We start from the raw sequence: 18711 nt of genomic DNA, 5'->3' as shown, positions 1-18711 counted from the left end.
ATGAATTCTCTCTTCTCTTATGAATTTTCTCTATCTTATTCTTTTATGATTTATAAAACTCTCAATAATATTTTTTTTTAATTTTTCCGATTTTATTTTGGAGTCAGAATTGTGAACCCCGGTCCTATACTTATATTTTAAAAAAAACGTGCAATAATTGATTGGGTTCGATTTTATAATAATGGTTGTGATATATCCGAGCATTAATCAATAATTTTGTTTTAAAAAACCGAGATTGGGAATCTGAATTAATTCACCCAAGATAACAAGAATTCATGAATTGAATAGTATGAAGAGGATGATGGATAAAAAGAACCAAGCAGCGAGAAAATAAGCGAGCCATTTAGTGGGGTGATGGTCTTCGGGGGGCTGCAGGGGAGGGGCGTTGTCAGATGAAACCAGTGGCCTAATTTTGTCTACCTCGAATGGCCACATGTATCTCATATCCTCCTTCTTCCTTGCTAAGCTCCAATCGTACAATCTCCTCTCCTCATCCGTACACAATATACCATAAGATTCCTAGCAACATTAACATTAATTAATATATATTATTGAATTCATAATCATAATCATATGAATATTGGTCAAGTACCTTTAAGAGCTCCAGACCATCATCACTTTGTTGTTGATTTTTTTCTAAATATTCCAATACTTTGTTCTGGTACGCAATCCTCACCTCATCGGAGGAGCATCCCCTCTCAACTCCAAGCCTCCCATAATGATCTTCATCCGTTATTGCAATTCCACGCAAAGCTTTCTCAACATTTACAGCAGATATCAGAGATGGAGGAGCCCCTTTTGGTTTAATTGGAACCTCCTCCACCCCAGTACTGCTGCTGCTTTCACCTCCGCTAATTGAATTTCTCTTCATCAGTAAACGCAGCCTGCTCTTCCCCACTGCCGGCAACAAAGCAGCTGCTGGTACCGCCAACCAAAGGTGATTCATCGTCATCCATGCCGCCATCATTTCAATCACTTGTTCTTTTTCAGGATACCTAAATTTATAATACACACCCGGGCCTTCCAATGCCAAACAAATGTTATCTGCACCATTTTTTTGAAGTTTTATAAATATTTATTATCTACTTGTATTTTTTATTTTATATATAATATAATATATAGACACACAAATTCCATTTCTCTCAGTCTTTATTGCGAAAATAATTTTTTTCTTTTTTTTTTTAAAGAAAAAGATAAGAAAAATAATTTGAAGGCTAAATGAAAGTATTTTGGCCAAAGAACTAGAGCCTTATCACAAAATCATTAGATTTGTTAGTCCATAAAAATAATATCATTGTTATATGACAAAAACTCATATGAGACGGTCTCAAGGGTCATTTTTTTTTAAACGAGTCTCTTATATGAGTTATCCATTAATAAGTATTATATTTTATGCCAAAAGTATTACTTATTATTATAAATATGAGTAGGATTGACCCGTCTCACGGATGAGACTGTCTCACAAGATTATTATTCTCGTTATATATATATATATATATATATATATATATATATATATATATATATATATATATATATATATCGTCGAACTCATCGTAGCATCTGTATCCGTCATCACAGCGTCTCCAGGTGTTTGACCATGAATCAAGGGTATGGGGCTGAGCAACATGTAAGACCCGAGATTATTTAATTTTAATTCGAGATTATTTAATTTTAATCCGATTATATTTAATTTGGGAATATTTATAGTTTCTATTTAAATTTTAATATTCTTAAATTATTTAGGATTGAAATTGAATGAAAATGAGGATCGAGGACTGAATTGCAATTTTTGAAGTTTTGAGGGGCTAAATTGCAATTATGTTAATAGATATCTGATTTGTTAATTGGTGAGTCAGCTTTCAACGAGTATATTTGATAGTTCAGAGATCGAGAATTGGTGAAGATTAAAAGCATACAATCATAGAACTCCATGATGGTGCCGAGTATGAATAAAGATTCTTCATGAAATTATATTTGTTAATCCTTGACCTCGAGTTTATAGGGAGTTCACTTTACAATTACCGAGTAATTTTATTTGATTTGTTAATTGGTGAAGATTAAAAGCATACAATCATAGAACTCCACTGTATTTGGTAAATGTCGGTATGGAAAAAACAGAGATCGAGAATCGATGAAGAAGAAGAATACCTGTTTTTTTTTTTCAAAGTGCAGGAGATGGGCTTCCAATTTCTCACCCTTTTGTTCTATTGGCTTGCATCCTAATCAAATGATATAAAAACAAACATATTCTAATTCAATAACCATTAAGAATCTATTTTACCTCCATTTATATTTTTTTATGTAAAACCGTAACAATTTCATGAAAATATATTAAAATTTGTCCAAAAGTTGTGCATGTTGCTTTTTTGCTATAAAATACTGTACTCCTCTAATACTGGATTGATGACCAAGATTTTATCCTAAATTTGTGCACGTTGCTCATGTTATATGTGTATGATGTATGCATTACTTGTGTTTCAATGAAAAATTCAAGTCCACAGCAACAAGAAATATCATATTTAGCGCGAGACAACTTTTTAAAATAAAAAATAACTGAATTATTTTTTAAAATTTAAATTCCAAAAATCTGGTAGCAATATTTTCCAGACCTGAACCATTTTGTGCTTCTCCGTGAGAAACCATTCCCGTAGTTTGAGTGTTGTTCTTGAGTTGAGCTTGGTGGGGTGGTGACTTCTTGTCATCTGTTACAGAAAGTTTCCATTTCAGTAGTATAAATATATGAATTTGTTCCTATTCTTATTATATATAATTTGATAGAAAAAAAATGTGAATAATTTAGTTTCTTGATTTTACCGCTGAATTGAGTGATCTCTTCCTCTGTTACATTCAACCTCACCCATTAATCAACAGTGTCCTTCCATTTCCTGGAAGTAAGAAGCAATTTCTTGAAATGATTTCAAGAATGTTAAATTATTTGAAAAGTAAATGCAAATATTTCTACTAGGCAGGATCACTTGAATTATGAAATACAGCAAGAGCCATGGTTAATAGCTTGCATTTTTCCTCAAGTCTCCTGTTTGCATTGATCGAAATAACAAGAAAAAACTCTAGTCACAATTTCAAACTTTTGGAATCGTCATTCGCCGGTGCTGCCTCTGTGGAGGGATATTGAAACAACTAAAAAAAACATTCAAATGCTTCAGTCTCACTATCGCAAATATACAGATTACTCCGCCACTAGGAGTGTTTCCTGTTCTATATAATTATTCATTTCTTCGTATGAGGTTTTGAAGGCCGACATATTGCAGCAAAGAATTGGAATGGGGGAAATCGAAAGAAGTGATATTATGGAACAAAATCATAATAAGTTACACATCAAGAAACCAAATTCCAATGAACCACAGTGATACAGTCAGTACACACAAGAAATAAATCTTAAACCAAATTCCAAAGAACCTCAGCGAAGCAGTCAATATGCATTATACAAAAGAGAGAAATTTTACTTGTTCCTCAAGCTCTCCAAATACGCTTTATTTTCAATTCAGTTTCTAGGTCCAAGACTTTTGGTCTGCAATGAATTTATTCCATTGAGATGAATTAGCTTTAGAAGGATAACGTAAATAAAATTACCTTACATTGAATTTCCTTCTTATATTTAAATTATTTTCATTTCCAGTAGAACATTTAAAGTATCATATAACCTTCGATGTATGTTTTTCTCATCATATTGTTGCTGCCACATGGTCAAAATTTGAAAAGGAAAACAACAGGTTTTGCAGCAAACATGATATAAAAACCAAAGGTCCAAAATAGGAACAAACCTGATCTGGAGATGCTACACAACTGCTAGGATCAACACATTCAACGACAAGTTCATCAGCAAATTCAGGAACAAAAGCAGAGAAATTGTGGATCCGTTTGACATGTATGCCTTCATTCGGGCTTTAAAGACCTAACTTCTTTGGCTCCTTCACCAAAGTCTGTTATTTTTTTATTGACGACATATTTACAGATAAACACTAATCGTCTCCGCAGCTCAGACTTGGATATAAGGGAATCATTGAAGGATTTCCCATCATCTAAGTTTCCTGTTGAACAAGGTCGAGAAGTGACAAATCCGTGGAAGGTAGAAAACAAAATGATAGTCGTAAATGAAAACAGCCACTCAGTTGCTACAATATTTTTGTGATCATTATTCATTCTTAGAACTAGGACTCTCTTCTGGATAGTATAGAAGGAAGTTCTAGCATCATGTCCAATTTTCCGTTGTAGTGTAAACGCAAACTAGAAAAGAAAATATCTCACACACACCGACACAGTACTCGCGACAAGGTTTCAAGTTTTACCTGCTTCATCATATAATAAAGTCAAGATTGCCAAACAGATGCAGATGCTCATGTCTTCTCCTGGAAAGAAACCAACAAAAAGGATATTTAACAGGCTGCAAGAATATGAATACAATGATCCATTTGATTTCATTTGCTTTAAGAAGCAAGAAACTACAGGATATGCAAAAGCATTCAAAACTTAAGCCATATGTGCCACGAGCAAAGAAAAAGTTTGGTCTTAGACAATAAAAGGGAAAGAGAGAGAGAGAGAGAGAGAGAGAGAGAGAGTCTTCAGTATCTCAGTAGAATGGGGAAGGCTTAACATATCACACAAGAAGCGATGAGTTAGATCGAACAAAACCATCACTTGTGTCTCTCTTACCGAGATGCCACTTGTGGAACAACAATGTAGCTAATAATTGCAAAATGATAGGAGTTCTTACCATTTTGGCAGCAAACTAGAAGCTTTCTCCCCTCGCGAACCCGTGTCTGGGAAAAATTCAGCACAGAAGGGAGATGTCTTAACAAAGAGAAACGGTCATATTTGGAGTCCTGTTCACAATTAAAACATAAGTTTGAGAAATCTTGACAAAAAATGAATTTCAAATCCCATTCACAACTAAAAACAGAAGTGAAAAAAATGAATAAAAATAATCACAAACTTGAACTTGCAATAAAAGAATAAAAAATGATAGAATCAACAGACATACTAGAATGAGCAAGTGCAAATGAAATTCAGAGTTCTTGGGAGAGACATTATACTCTTTATCACAGTGCAAGATGCAAACGTCAGGATCCACCTCCATCGCTGTAAAATTAGAATTTTCGTGAACTGGTTTTCTAGCCCAAGATGTAAATAAAGATGCACATAAATTTCATATGATATTGACCCCATCAGTGACTTCACAAAATCATGCTTCGAAAAGTAAATAACTAGGGGAAAAACTAAACAAAAGAGATGTACCAGGTTTAGTTCTGCAAACTGCTATATTGGTTGATCCCAACCAACATAAATAAACCTCGCCAGACAATTGCGAGGTGTGCTTCCCGACAGCTCGAGCGAGAACGTTGCGAGGTGTCAACCAATTCATCGTCGGAGTCACTTCAAAAATCGTTTGAAGAATCGAGCAAAAATCGAAGCCATGGGATTTTTAATTGAAAGAGTGAAAAAGGAGCTAAGGGATATGTCGGATCTGGAGAAGAAATCGATCGAGAGAAGGGGTCGGAGAATAAATCGATCGAGAGAAGGGGTCTGAGATTTGGGGATCTAATTGGGCTAAGGAAATATTATTTATTTTATGTTTTATTTTAAATAAAAATAATTGTTTTTCTACAACACTTTTTAAAAAGTGTTGTGATACATGGGGAAAAAAATGCTCATAGACAACACTTTTAAAAGCGTTGTCTTTGACCCCAAAAAAATGCTAATTGACAACGCTTTTTAAAAAAGCGTTGTCTTTGATGAACAAAAAACATATAACGACAACGCTTTTCACTAAAAGCGTTGTCTTTTAAAAAAAGACAACACTTTTCGTTAAAAGCGTTGTCTTTTAAGTGTTGTGTTTGTGCATTTTTCTTGTAGTGTACCTTCGTCCGTCGTTTGCCCTTTGCTGTCGATTGCCTCAAAACTAGGCCACAGCTCCGCTACGATGCCTGGATTGCTATGCCGCTTCTGGATTCCCAACGGGACGCCTAGAATTCCCTAGATCTGAGTTAGAAGGCTAAGAAATCGAGAGAGAAGAGAGGAATTGGTGCACTCAAATGTGAGCTCGGCACCCCTATTTATAGACAGAGTTCGGGTCCTCCGAACTGACATCGGAGCCTCCGAACATGTTCGGATTGTCCGAACTGGACTTCGGATCGTCCAAACCCAAAATTACATCATTTCTTATGTCAGCATAATGACGTCATCCATGACGACTGTCGGCAGCATGATCGGAGCGTCCAAACCACTCTTCGGACCGTCCGAACTCAGACTTCGGACCGTCCGAACTCACCAACGGAGCCTCCGAACCCGACAACCTTCTAACCATTATCGAGCATTCTGAATCCATTTCCGAACTCTGCTAATCCATCTGGAACTCCCTTAATCACATTTTATTACATCTAAACATGATCGTATTATTAATTACTTGTAAATCGTTAATTCTGGATACGGGTTACTACATTCTCCCCCACTTAAGATATTTCCTCCTCGAAATCCGATCTTAAGTACCGAATGTAAAACAACAATCCAAAACATTTTTTATTCAACTAAACGATTACAGAGTTCACAACTGATTACAACTCAAAATGAAATCAAAACAACTCATGATGCTCTTTACGCATCCTGCTTTCGAGCTCCCAAGTAGCTTCCTCAGCGCCTCTACGCTGCCATTGCACTAAAACTAGAGGAATGACTTTGTTCCGCAAGACCTTATCCTTATGATCCAGGATACGAATAGGTCTTTCAACATAGGTCTAATCCTTATCCACTTGTACTTCAGACCACTGCAGAATATGAGAAGGATCTGCCACATACCGTCGCAACAGAGATACGTGGAACACGTTGTGAATACTGGACAGATACGGTGTCAAAGCCAAACGATAAGCCAAATCGCCAATACTCTCCAAGATCTCAAATGGACCGATAAATCTGGGAGACAACTTGCCCTTAAGGCCAAATCTGAGAATCCTGCGGAAAGGTGACACTCTCAGAAACACTTTCTCCCCAACATCAAACTGCAAAGGCCTACGCTTAGTGTAAGCATAGCTGGCCTGACGATCCTGTGCAGTCTTAATCCGTTTCTTGATCTGATCAACAATATCTACTGCCTGCTGGATAAACTCCGGTCCCTCAGCTTGCCTCTCCCCCACTTCTTCCCAGAAGAGTGGAGTACGACAACGTCGCCCGTACAACGCCTCAAAAGGTGCCATCCCAATGCTAGTATGATAGCTGTTGTTGTACGCGAACTCGATCAATGGCAAATGATCCTGCCTGGCTGAACCAAAATCCATAACGCATGCTCGAAGCATATCCTTCAAAGTACAGATAATGCGCTCTGACTGACCATATGTCTCTGGATGATATGCAGTACTGAAACTGAGAGTTAGTACCCATCGCACGCTGAACACTCCCCCAGAACCTAGAAGTGAACCTGGGGTCTCGATCGCTGACAATGCTCACAGGCACTCCATGAAGTCGAACGATCTCCTGAACATACAGACGTGCCATGCGATCCACAGAGTACTCTCGACTATAGGAGATGAAATGCGCTGACTTGTTGAGTCGGTCCACCACAACCCAAATAACATCACAATTCCTCGAGGACATCAACAAATGGGTCACAAAATCCATCGTGATAAACTCCCATTTCCACTCAGGAATAGGCAAATTGTGAAGCAAACCTTCAGGTCGTCGGTGTTCTGCCTTGACCTGCTGACACACCAAACATCTCGAGACATACTGATACACACTGCGTTTCATCCCCTTCCACCAAAACCGAGTACATAGATCTTTGTACATTTTGTTACTTCCCGGATGAATACTCAACTTGGTGCGATGTGCCTGAGACAAGATCTCCTCTCGCAACTCTTCATCCTGCGGAATCACAAGTCTACCAGATAAACACAAAAAACCATCTGACTGATAGTGAAATCTAGACGAGCTACCCTCGTTAGCTAGGCGAGCTAAACGCTGGGTCTTCGAATCAGACATCTGAGAATCCCGAATCCTCGAATACAAAGCTGGCTCAGATAGTATCGCCAACATCTGGATACTCTGCATACCTTTCTTATGCTTGAAGGTATACCCTGAAGTACAACAGTTACTGATCGCACTAGACATCGAACAAGTCTGCAGTGCAGATAGTCGTACCTTGTGACTCAAAGCATTAGCGGTGAGATTAGCAGCTCCTGGATGGTACTTAATCTCGCAATCATAGTCCTTAAGCAAGTCCATCCAATGCCTCTGCCTCATGTTCAACTCCGCCTGAGTGAACAAATACTTGAGACTCTTGTGGTCGGTGAAGATCTCAAATTTTTCCCCATACAGATAATGACGCCAGATCTTCAAAGTGAACACAATGGCTGCCAATTCCAAATCATGGACTGGCTAGTTGTCCTCATGAAGCTTCAGCTATCTAGAAGCGTATGCAATCACATGCCCATTTTGAGTCAGGACACAACCTAGCCCCTGAAGAGAAGCATCAGTGTATACCACATACCCTCCAGATCCTGATGGTAATGCCAACACCGGCGCAGAAGTCAACCTCCATCGAAGCTCACAGAAATTTTCCTCACAGTTGGAGGACCACTCGAAATTCACACCCTTGCGGGTAAGCTGCGTCAACGATCGAGCTAGCTGAGAGAAGTTTAGAATGAAGCGTCGATAATAACCTGCTAGACCTAGAAAACTACGGATCTCAGCAACTGTCATTGGACGCGACCAGTTAAGCACAACCTCAATCTTGCTCGGATCAACAGAAATCCCCTCCCTGGATATGATATGGCCAAGAAAGACCACTCGATCCATCTAGAACTCACACTTGCTCAGTTTGGCGTACAACTGCTTGTCCCAAAGAGTCTGCAGTACCACTCGCAAGTGAGAAACATGCTCTTCCGCATTACGCGAATACACCAAGATGTCGTCAATGAAGACCACGACAAACTTGTCTAAATACTCCCTGAAGACACGGTTCATCAGATCCATAAATATAGCCGGCACTCAATCCAAATGGCATCACTAGAAACTCGTAATGCCCATAGCGAGTACGGAATGCAGTCCTGGCTACGTTCTGATCTCGGACTCTCAAATGATGATAACCAGATCTCAAGTCAATCTTGGAGTAAACTGAAGTACCCTGCAGCTGATCAAACAAGTCATCAATGCGAGGCAACGGATACTTGTTCTTCACAGTAACTCGATTCAGCTGCCGATAGTCAATGCACAACCGCATAGACCCATCCTTCTTCTTCACAAAAAGAACAGGAGCTCCCCAAGGAGATACACTAGGACGGATGTACCCCTTGTCCAAAAGATCCTGTAACTAATTCTTCAACTCTCGCATATCTGACGGAGCCAGACGATACGGTGCTCGAGAAATAGGAGAAGTACCTGGCATCAACTCTATGCCAAACTCGACTTCCCTAGCAGGAGGAAAACCCGGAATCTCATCTGGAAATACATCTGGGAATTCATCCACAACAGGAATACTCTCTATCCCAATACTCTCAGCGGACAAATCAACTGCATGGATAAGGTAGCCTTCCCCGCCAGACTCTAGAGCTCGAAATGCTCTCAAAGCTGATACCAAAGGCATCGGGGGTCGCGCTCCCTCACCATAGAAAAACCAGCTATCATTCCCATCCGGATGAAAGCGTACTAATCTCTGATAGCAGTCCACTAAAGCTCGATAGGTAGTCAGCATGTCTATCCCCAGAATACAATCGAAATCGTCCATCGCAAGGACCATGAGATTTGCTACCAGAATATTCCCTTCGAACTCTAAAGGGCAACCCATCACTAGACGCTTGGCCAAAGCAGATTGACCCGTCGGAGTAGAAACAGAAACTACTACGTCTAGTGCAATGCATGGTAACTTATGCCTCTTAACAAAATGTGCAGAAATGAAGGAATGAGATGCACCAGTGTCAATAATTACGATAGAAGGTATACCATAAAGTAGAAATGTACCTGCAATGACCTTCTCATTCTCTTCCACAGCCTGATCATGCCTCAAGGCAAACACCTGATCAGAAGCCCGCGGCCTCAAATGAGAAATCCCAGCAGACTGTCCCTGCGACCTCTGCTGAACGGTGGCCTGAGAACCTGATCCTGAACCAGAACCGCCTCCCCCAGATAGTGGACAATCCCTCCGGATATGACCAACCTCTCCACATCGGAAACAAGCTCCAAAAGCTCTATGGCACTTGTCTGACGGATGGTTCTTCCCGCAATGGTCGCACTTGTCCTTCTTCCCAAAGCAAACAACACCTCCAGAACCAGAGGAAGAAGTAGATCCGGACTTCTTGGAAGATTGGGCATGGGGACCCAAAGAACTAGCAGGCCTCGACTGAGAGAAAGACCTGTTCCGCCGAATGCTATCCTCTGCCTGGTGACAACGGCTCACCAAACCCTCGTAGGACATGTCATCGCCGACCGCCACACGCTCGTGGATCTCAGGATTAAGGCCCTGGAGGAACAGATTATACTTCATCCCAGAGCTGTCAGCAATCTCGGGGCAATAAGATAGCAGATCAAAGAACTTCTGCTAATACTCGTCAATAGACATGGATCTCTGTCGTAGACTCAGTAGCTCGCCCGCCTTCGACTGTCGGAGTGCAGGAGGAAAATACAGCTTCTGAAAAGCTGTGCGGAAATCGGCCCAGGTGGCCACTCTTTTTGCCGTAACAAAGGGTGCAGAAGTAAACCTCCACCACCTACGAGCTCGCCCAACCAGAAGATAGCCAAGGGTCTCCATCTTCTGCTCCTCAGTGCAGTGGAAAGTCTGAAAAGTCATCTCCATGCGGTCTAACCAGTTCTCCGCATCCTCCGGAGACTCACCTCCAACCAAGGGCTTAGGACCCATCTGCAAGAATCGGCGCACGCTAAAATGTTCCTCATCACGATGACGATGATGACAGTCCCGACAACGCTCACGATCGTCATCTCCCCAGCGTCCACCTCCACTACCATGGCTACTCTGGTCATCGTAGTTCGCCATCTACAAAAGTACCTCACGGTTACCGTATGTAGAATCTAAATCCCAAGAATATTATGCATGCTCTAATACCATAAATGTAGTGACCCTTACCCGGATCACCTACTAAACAGAACTTAGGCATGCAATTAACTTAATTAAACAAAAATCAGAATAAAACTGCGGAAACCATAACATTTATACAATCCCAAGAGAAGGAATCTATAAATATCCAAAAATATACAACCAAATCGAATAGCTGTATAAACCCAAAACAACAGAATAAAAACCTAAACGAAGCTCCAGCTGAACAACCACTTCCTAGCCCCTCTTGGATCCTCCCGCCTCGTCCAAACGCAAACCTGCCCCATGGAATAGGGTGTCCAGAAACACAGAGTACGAGACGTGAGCATAAAACGCTAAGCACGAGAGTATGAGTATACATGCATGTAAAGTGAACTCCCTATAAACTCGAGGTCAAGAATCAGAGAACAAAGACAGACCGGGCCCTGGTATGTAGCACGCTGTGCCGTCGCTGCAGGAGGTGGCTCCCATACCAAAATACCACTGGATATGCCGGACCCAAATCAATGGAAGTCCAACCACTAACAGGATAGGGAAAAACCCTGCTAACAGACATCTCGAACGAGATAGCTCAATATGCAAATGAATGCAGCATAAATCAATGATATATAAATCATGCAGTCACATAATACATGCATACTCAGTCAGGATATCTCGAACAGTACTTTCGTACCTCAAATACTAGGCAAGTGCTATCAGCCCTAGGTCCACGCCTATAATCCGCGCTACACTGCCAAATGATACTACTATCATTATAGAGCTCTAAAAGCCTTAACTAAGCTAAAGCATACTCTTAAATATTTTTAGGAAGCAAAAGCTATACCTTCGTCCGTCGTTAGCCTTTCGCTGTCGATTGCCTCAAAACTTGGCCCAGCTCCGGTACGACGCCTGGATTGCAATGCCACTTCCGAATTCCCAATGGGACGCCTAGAATTCCCTAGATCTGAGTTAGAAGGCTAAGGAATCGAGAGAGAAGAGAGGAATTGGTGCACTCAAATGTGAGCTCGGCACCCCCTATTTATAGACAGAGTTCGGGCCCTCCGAACTGACTTCAGAGCCTCTGAACACGTTCGAATCGTCCGAACTGGACTTCGGATCGTCCGAACCCAAAATTACATCATTTCTTACGTCAGCATAATGGCGTCATCCATGACGACTGTCGCCAGCACAATCGGAGCGTCCGAACCACTCTTCGGACTGTCCGAACTCACCAACGGAGCCTCCGAACCCGACAACCTTCTAACCATTATCGAGCGTTCTGAATCCATTTCCGAACTCTGCTAATCCATCTGGGACTCCCTTAATCATGTTTTATTACATCTAAATATGATCGTATTATTAATTACTTGTAAATCGTTAATTCTGGATACGGGTTACTACAAGTTATCCATTAATAAGTATTATATTTTATGCCAAAAATATTACTTATTATTATAAATATGGGTAGGATTGACCCGTCTCACGGATGAGACTGTCTCACGAGATTTTTATTCTTGTTATATATATATATATATATATATATATATATATATATATATCCTACGACGTTGATCATAATTGCATCCTATGGCATTAGGATGAAACTAATTCTGAATGTGCCAAAAAGATATATTTCTAACCTGCAATCAATGACAGATCTAGATTAGGCCATTCCTAGCTGTAACTCACCCCAAATATTTTTTATTACACATGTAAATTTTTTACTCAATCCAATCAAACTTACTTTTCTCACCGGAAGCCTAGCTCATCTTCTTAATTATAGTGCACAACTTCATTTTTGGAAGAAAAATTGCATTTTGGTCATGTAAATTTGTCATTTAATGATTTTGATTCTCTATGTTATCAAATTTTAGTTTTAGTCACACAATTGTTTTTTTTAATTCTAGTCTTTCGTTTTTATTGGAAGTGCTAATGTGACACTATACACTCCAGTATCATACCAGTACTGCATTGTTTCCATGTCAGAGACAAGTCCAGAAAATGATGAAAGTTGTCAAAAAAACAAATATAGCGGACTGATATTGAAATTTGACAACCTAGAGGATCAAAATCCTAAAGACAAACATATATGACAAAAACACGATTTTTCTATTTTTTTTAGTAGTACAATGTAATGGCTTTTTTTATAATATATAATTTATTGATTAAGTTCAAGCCCACTCCAACTCTACTTCATGGATCCGTCCCAGCCTGCAATTGTCCCGTTGAATGAGGTGTACAAGATAAAAGCACATACGTGAGTGACACTCTCTCAGTACGTAACTACGAGTACACAAACTGATATGATACATGCAAATAAAATGATTGGATAACAGGTCAACTATAATCTTGCTTAGACTAGTCGCCAATGAGTGAGTAGTATCATTTAGGATAGACTCCTTTGGATATCTTCCTCACTCGTCGAACTCATTGTAGCATCTGTATCCGTCATCACAGTGTCTCCAGGTGTTTGACCATGAATCAAGGGTATGGGGCTGAGAAACATGTAAGGCCCGGGATTATTTAATTTTAATTCGAGATTATTTATAATCCGAGTATATTTAATTTGGGAATATTTAGAGTTTCTATTTAAATTCTAATATTCTTATACTATTTAGGATTGAAATTGAATGAAAATGAGGATCGAGGACTGAATTGCAATTTTCGAAGTTTTGAAGGGATAAATTGCAATTATGTTAATAGATATCTGATTTGTTAATTGGTGAGTCAGCTTTCAACGTGTATATTTGATAGTTCATTCAGAAATTACAGAGCACCAAGTCGAGATCTTATTTTCTATTTGAAATTTGATTTTCAAATCCTCGTAACTTTTGATCCGATTGTCCGAATTGAATTCTGAAAATAGCGCTGTGGTCCTTGCGATGAGTGTTGGAACACGCGTTCTCTGATCACAGGGATGTGATACCTGGAGCAGTGGAAGTTTAAAAAATTTTATATTCGATATGGAACGATTCCATATCGTGGGCATCAAATCCTAACGATTAAAATCTTACAAGTAAAAATATAAATACACAATTAAATATATTTTTACCTCTTCAAGCTAAAGCTTGATTATGAACTCCAACAGAATTTAATCTGCTCTTCTTGTAAATCCCGGGAACCGATGACTATCACGATCAACCTCCGAAATTAAGTCCACGAATAGAAAACTAAAACCCTCTGATTGATTGCACTAGAAATCAATCAGATGTTTATCGAAGAGAATAAACAGATTTGATCTGTCAATTCAGAATGTAATTTTTCACAAAAATTACAGACTGAATTATCTCAAAAAGGAGCAGAGGATTTTCGAAAATTCCTCTTGAAAATATATGTGTGTAATTCGAAAATTGCAAGACTGAAAGCTTATGATTTTCGAACAGTACACATGTATTTATAGATAATTTTTAGACTAGATTAAGTTATAATTGTATTAGGACTCTAACTCCTTAGGGCCCACAATCCATAACTTAAGCCCAACAAGCCAAGCCTGTTATTATTGAAATTAATATAAAATTCATCGTGACTCCGATTGATAAACTGATTTTACCAATTTGCACAGAAACCATTTCTGCATCTTTTAAAGTCAAGATAATTTTTTTGAATCCGTATTTAGTGATTTCCAAAAATGCCCATCCCTATGTCATTTTAGGAAATTCCACTCCCTTTTAGTTAAGAAGTCCAACTTCTCTTTCATTAAATTTAACTCTTTAAATTTAACTATCTCAACGTAGTTTAGTAATCCATTACTTGTGTGACCCTCAATGGTTCAGGGATACAGCTAGCCGTGGGCTCACAACTCCTTGTGACTCGGAACAACAATTTCCGAATTACCCATCGAATCATGGTAAGAGCGCCTAGCAACATCGCCCCATGATTACCTAGCTATCACTGATAGTGCCTGCAAGAACCAGTAGATTTTGGTTAGCGTACAGTACGGTCCCTTCAACCATATATCCCGATCGAATCAACAACCATTGGTGCATCGAGAGTCGTTCGAGATTCGATAACTATGCATTACATCTTGGAGATCAAATAGTGACATCGCATGTGTTACTAGGAAAACCGAGTAACCTAAAACACATCATGTACTCTGGCCAGAGATTCGTCACACTAATATCTCCTCAGATCGCATAGGATATCCACACTCGCAAGTATGTGGTGAATCCTTGACAACAAAGCATCGACTCCTATATGTGTCATAACTGTACCCAATCCCGACACCTGATGACCCCAATAGAGTCGGTAAACGAGTCAAAGTACAGTACTAGCATATAGAGTCTCAATGATGTTTCAAGTAGTAAGGACTAATGGTGTACAACCAAAATCGCGGACTTTATCCACTCGATAAGTGATAACCACTTGGAAAGTCCAAATAGGGTAGTTCGATCATTCATCATATGAATATCCATTTGCATGCTTTGAACATCTCCATGTCCATTACCAATGAAACATGGTACTTGGCATCAGAAATGCTAGTCTCAATCTTGAGCGATCCTTATCCTTATTAGCGGACGGCTCAATTGACTAGGAACTTTTTAGAATATATAGTGACTATAAGATGTGTTTCATAATAGTGATATCTCTTTATTCACTATCTCATCTTACTTACACTATAGTATATTCAAGGTCTTTATCAAAACAAAAATAGTATATCACAATATAACAATATGAAGAAAGACAAAGAAAATGCCATTAATGAATGTAAATTATATTAAACAAAGATTGTTTATACATAGAGTCATAAAAGCCCTTAGCCACAAGTTGGCTAACCGGGCACCTACTCTTTCAATCTCCCACTTGCCCTAAAGCCAACTAGTCATACTACGTAATCCCATTGCTTTGCGATGTTTGTCAAACAATGGTCCTGGCAAGGGCTTAGTAAGTGGATCAGCGATATTGTCTGTAGAGGCCACTCTCTCGACAGTGATGTCTCCTCTTTTCACAATCTCCCGGATGATGTGGTATTTCCTCAGTATGTGTTTGGATCTTTGATGAGACCTTGGTTCCTTTGCCTGAGCAATGGCACCAGTGTTGTCGCAGTACACCGGAACTGGACCAACAGCTTCAGGAATTACGCCCAACTCTTGGACGAAATTCCTCATCCAAACGGCCTCTTTAGCAGCAGCTGATGCTGCAATGTATTCTGCCTCAGTGGTGGAATCCGCTATGGTGTCCTGCTTGGAACTCTTCCAAGAGACAGCACCGCCATTAAGCATGAATACAAATCCAGAGGTTGACTTCGAGTCATCCACGTCGCTTTGGAAGCTAGAGTCGGTATAGCCTTCCAATTTCAATTCTCTCCCTCCATAAACCATGAATATATTCTTAGTCCTTCTCAAGTACTTAAGAATATCCTTCACGGCTTTCCAATGCATTTGACCGGGGTTGGCCTGATATCTGCTCTTGACACTCAGAGCAAAGGCTACATCCGGTCTGGTAGATATCATCCCATACATAATACTACCTATGGCTGACGCATATGGTATGTGTGTCATTTTCTCTATCTCTTCGTCAGTCTTGGGACACATAGACCTGGATAGAGAAACTCCATGACACATAGGTAGATGTCCTCTCTTGGACTCATCCATAGAAAACCTTTTAAATATGGTGTAGATGTAGGTAGCTTGAGTGAGTCCTATCATTCTCTTAGATCTATCTCTATAGATCTGTATCCCTAGAATATAGGAGGCCTCACCCAAATCCTTCATCGAGAATCTACCTGATAACCATATCTTAGTTGACTGCAACATCCCTACGTCATTCCCAATGAGTAGGATGTCATCAACATAAAGCACTAAGAACGTCACCGCATCCTTAACTACTTTCTTGTACACGCACGGTTCCTCCGGGTTTTTGATGAAACCAAAGTCCTTTATTGTTTCATCAAATTTTTGGTTCCAACTTCTTGATGCTTGTTTGAGACCATAAATTGATATCTGAAGCTTGCATACCTTATGATCGCTTCCCATGGATGTGAATCCCTCGGGCTGCATCATATAGATTTCTTCCTTAATGTTTCCATTAAGAAATGTAGTCTTCACATCCATTTGCCATATCTCATAGTCATACCATGCTGCTATGGCAATAAGGATTTTTATGGACTTGAACATTGCGACTGGTGAAAAAGGTTTCATCATAGTCAACTCCTTGTCTTTGAGTATAACCTTTTGCTACCAATCGTGCCTTGTAGGTTAGAACCTTGCCATCAGGCCCAAGTTTTCTCTTGTAGATCCATTTACACCCTATTGGAACAATTCTATCGGGAGGATCTACTAAAGACCAAACTTGGTTTGTATGCATCGAGTCTATTTCTGACTTCATAGCATCAAGCCATAAATTCGAATCCGCATCAGAAATTGCTTCCTTGAAGTTTCTTGGATTACATCCAATGTCGGGTTCACTTTGATCCCCTTCAAGAAGACGACCATATCGAATAGGAGGTCTAGAAGTCCAGTCGGATCTCCTAGGTGTAGGCGTGTCCACTGAAGGTTCTTGAGGTGTGGGATCGTTATTTTGTATCTCGGGTTCTTCTCGAATTTCTTCAAGTTCCATCATCTTGCCTTTCTTATCTAATAAGAACTCCTTCTCCATGAAGGTGGCATTCCTCGAAACAATCACTTTTGTTTCATTAGGATGATAAAAATAATATCCGATTGAATTCTTCGGATATCCTACAAAATAACATAATGTGGATTGACTATCCAACTTATCTCCCACTGTCTGCTTCACGTAAGCAGGACATCCCCAAATCCTTAAGTACGAATACTTAGGAGCTTTTTCATTCCATAACTCGTATGGAGTTTTATCTACTGCTTTAGTGTGGAAATTGTTCAACAACAATACCGCCGTTTCAAGTGCATAGCCCCAAAATGAAGGAGATAGCTCAGTGAAGCTCATCATAGATCAAACCATGTCCAACAAAGTTCGATTGCGACGCTCCGAGACACCATTCAGTTGAGGTGTCATAGGAGGAGTCCACTAAGAGAGAATCTCATTCTCTTTTAGATAGCTCAAAAACTCGGTACTTAAGTATTCTCCACCTCGATCTGATCGAAGTGCTTTAATACTTCTACCTTGTTTGTTTTCTACTTCAGCCTTGAATTCTTTGAACTTTTCAAATGATTCAGACTTATATTTCATTAAATATAAATACCCATACCTAGAATAATCATCAGTAAAGGTAATGAAGTAGGTGTGACCAAATTTAGTACCGATACTAAATGGTCCGCAAACATCTGTATGGATCAAATCCAACAGATTTTGACTACTCAGGTTTTCCTTTGAAAAGAGATTTAGTCATTTTTCCTTTTAGGCAGGACTCACAAGTAGGTAGAGAGTTAATATCAGACATTTCAAACATGACCTCTCCCACTAGCTTGTTCATCCTCCTTGAGGAAATATGACCTAGCCTAGCATGCCAAAGGTTTGCCGGGTTTTGACTATCAATTTTCCTTTTGTTTGTTGTTACCGGTTTATCAACATAATAAACTGGAACGTCTTATAATATTAAGTTATATAGATCATTTTTAAATTGTCCATTTCAAATCAAACATTCATTCTTATAAAAATTGCAAATCCCATTCGCAAATTTTCAAGAAATATCTTCTCTATCAAGAATAGAAAAAGAAATAATGTTTTAATGAAATCTTGGTACAAATAAAAACATCTCTCTC

The 18711-nt window shown here is 39.4% G+C and overlaps 1 protein-coding gene and 1 long non-coding RNA gene across 2 annotated transcripts; both read right to left on the bottom strand.

Annotated features, from left to right (window-relative positions):
* Positions 1-235: 235 nt before the first annotated feature.
* LOC140866951 (NAD(P)H-quinone oxidoreductase subunit U, chloroplastic) lies at positions 236-1014 on the bottom strand. Its single transcript, XM_073272014.1, has 2 exons — positions 593-1014; positions 236-519 (listed from the first exon to the last, which is right to left on the bottom strand). Exons 1-2 carry the CDS (start codon positions 965-967, stop codon positions 274-276), a joined length of 621 nt encoding a protein of 206 aa, XP_073128115.1. The 5' UTR covers positions 968-1014; the 3' UTR covers positions 236-273.
* Positions 1015-2102: 1088 nt separating this feature from the next.
* LOC140894594 (uncharacterized) lies at positions 2103-3898 on the bottom strand. The gene is made up of 5 exons (XR_012153869.1): positions 3786-3898; positions 3468-3532; positions 2818-2888; positions 2613-2705; positions 2103-2222 (listed from the first exon to the last, which is right to left on the bottom strand). It is a non-coding gene; the product is annotated as an uncharacterized lncRNA (long non-coding RNA).
* Between the last annotated feature and the right edge of the window lie 14813 nt (positions 3899-18711).

Source organism: Henckelia pumila, chromosome 4, assembly GCF_033568475.1.
Source record: "Henckelia pumila isolate YLH828 chromosome 4, ASM3356847v2, whole genome shotgun sequence".
NCBI lineage: Eukaryota > Viridiplantae > Streptophyta > Magnoliopsida > Lamiales > Gesneriaceae > Henckelia > Henckelia pumila.
Note: the sequence above shows the minus strand (reverse complement) of the source record. Positions and strands in the feature narration are given on the sequence as shown.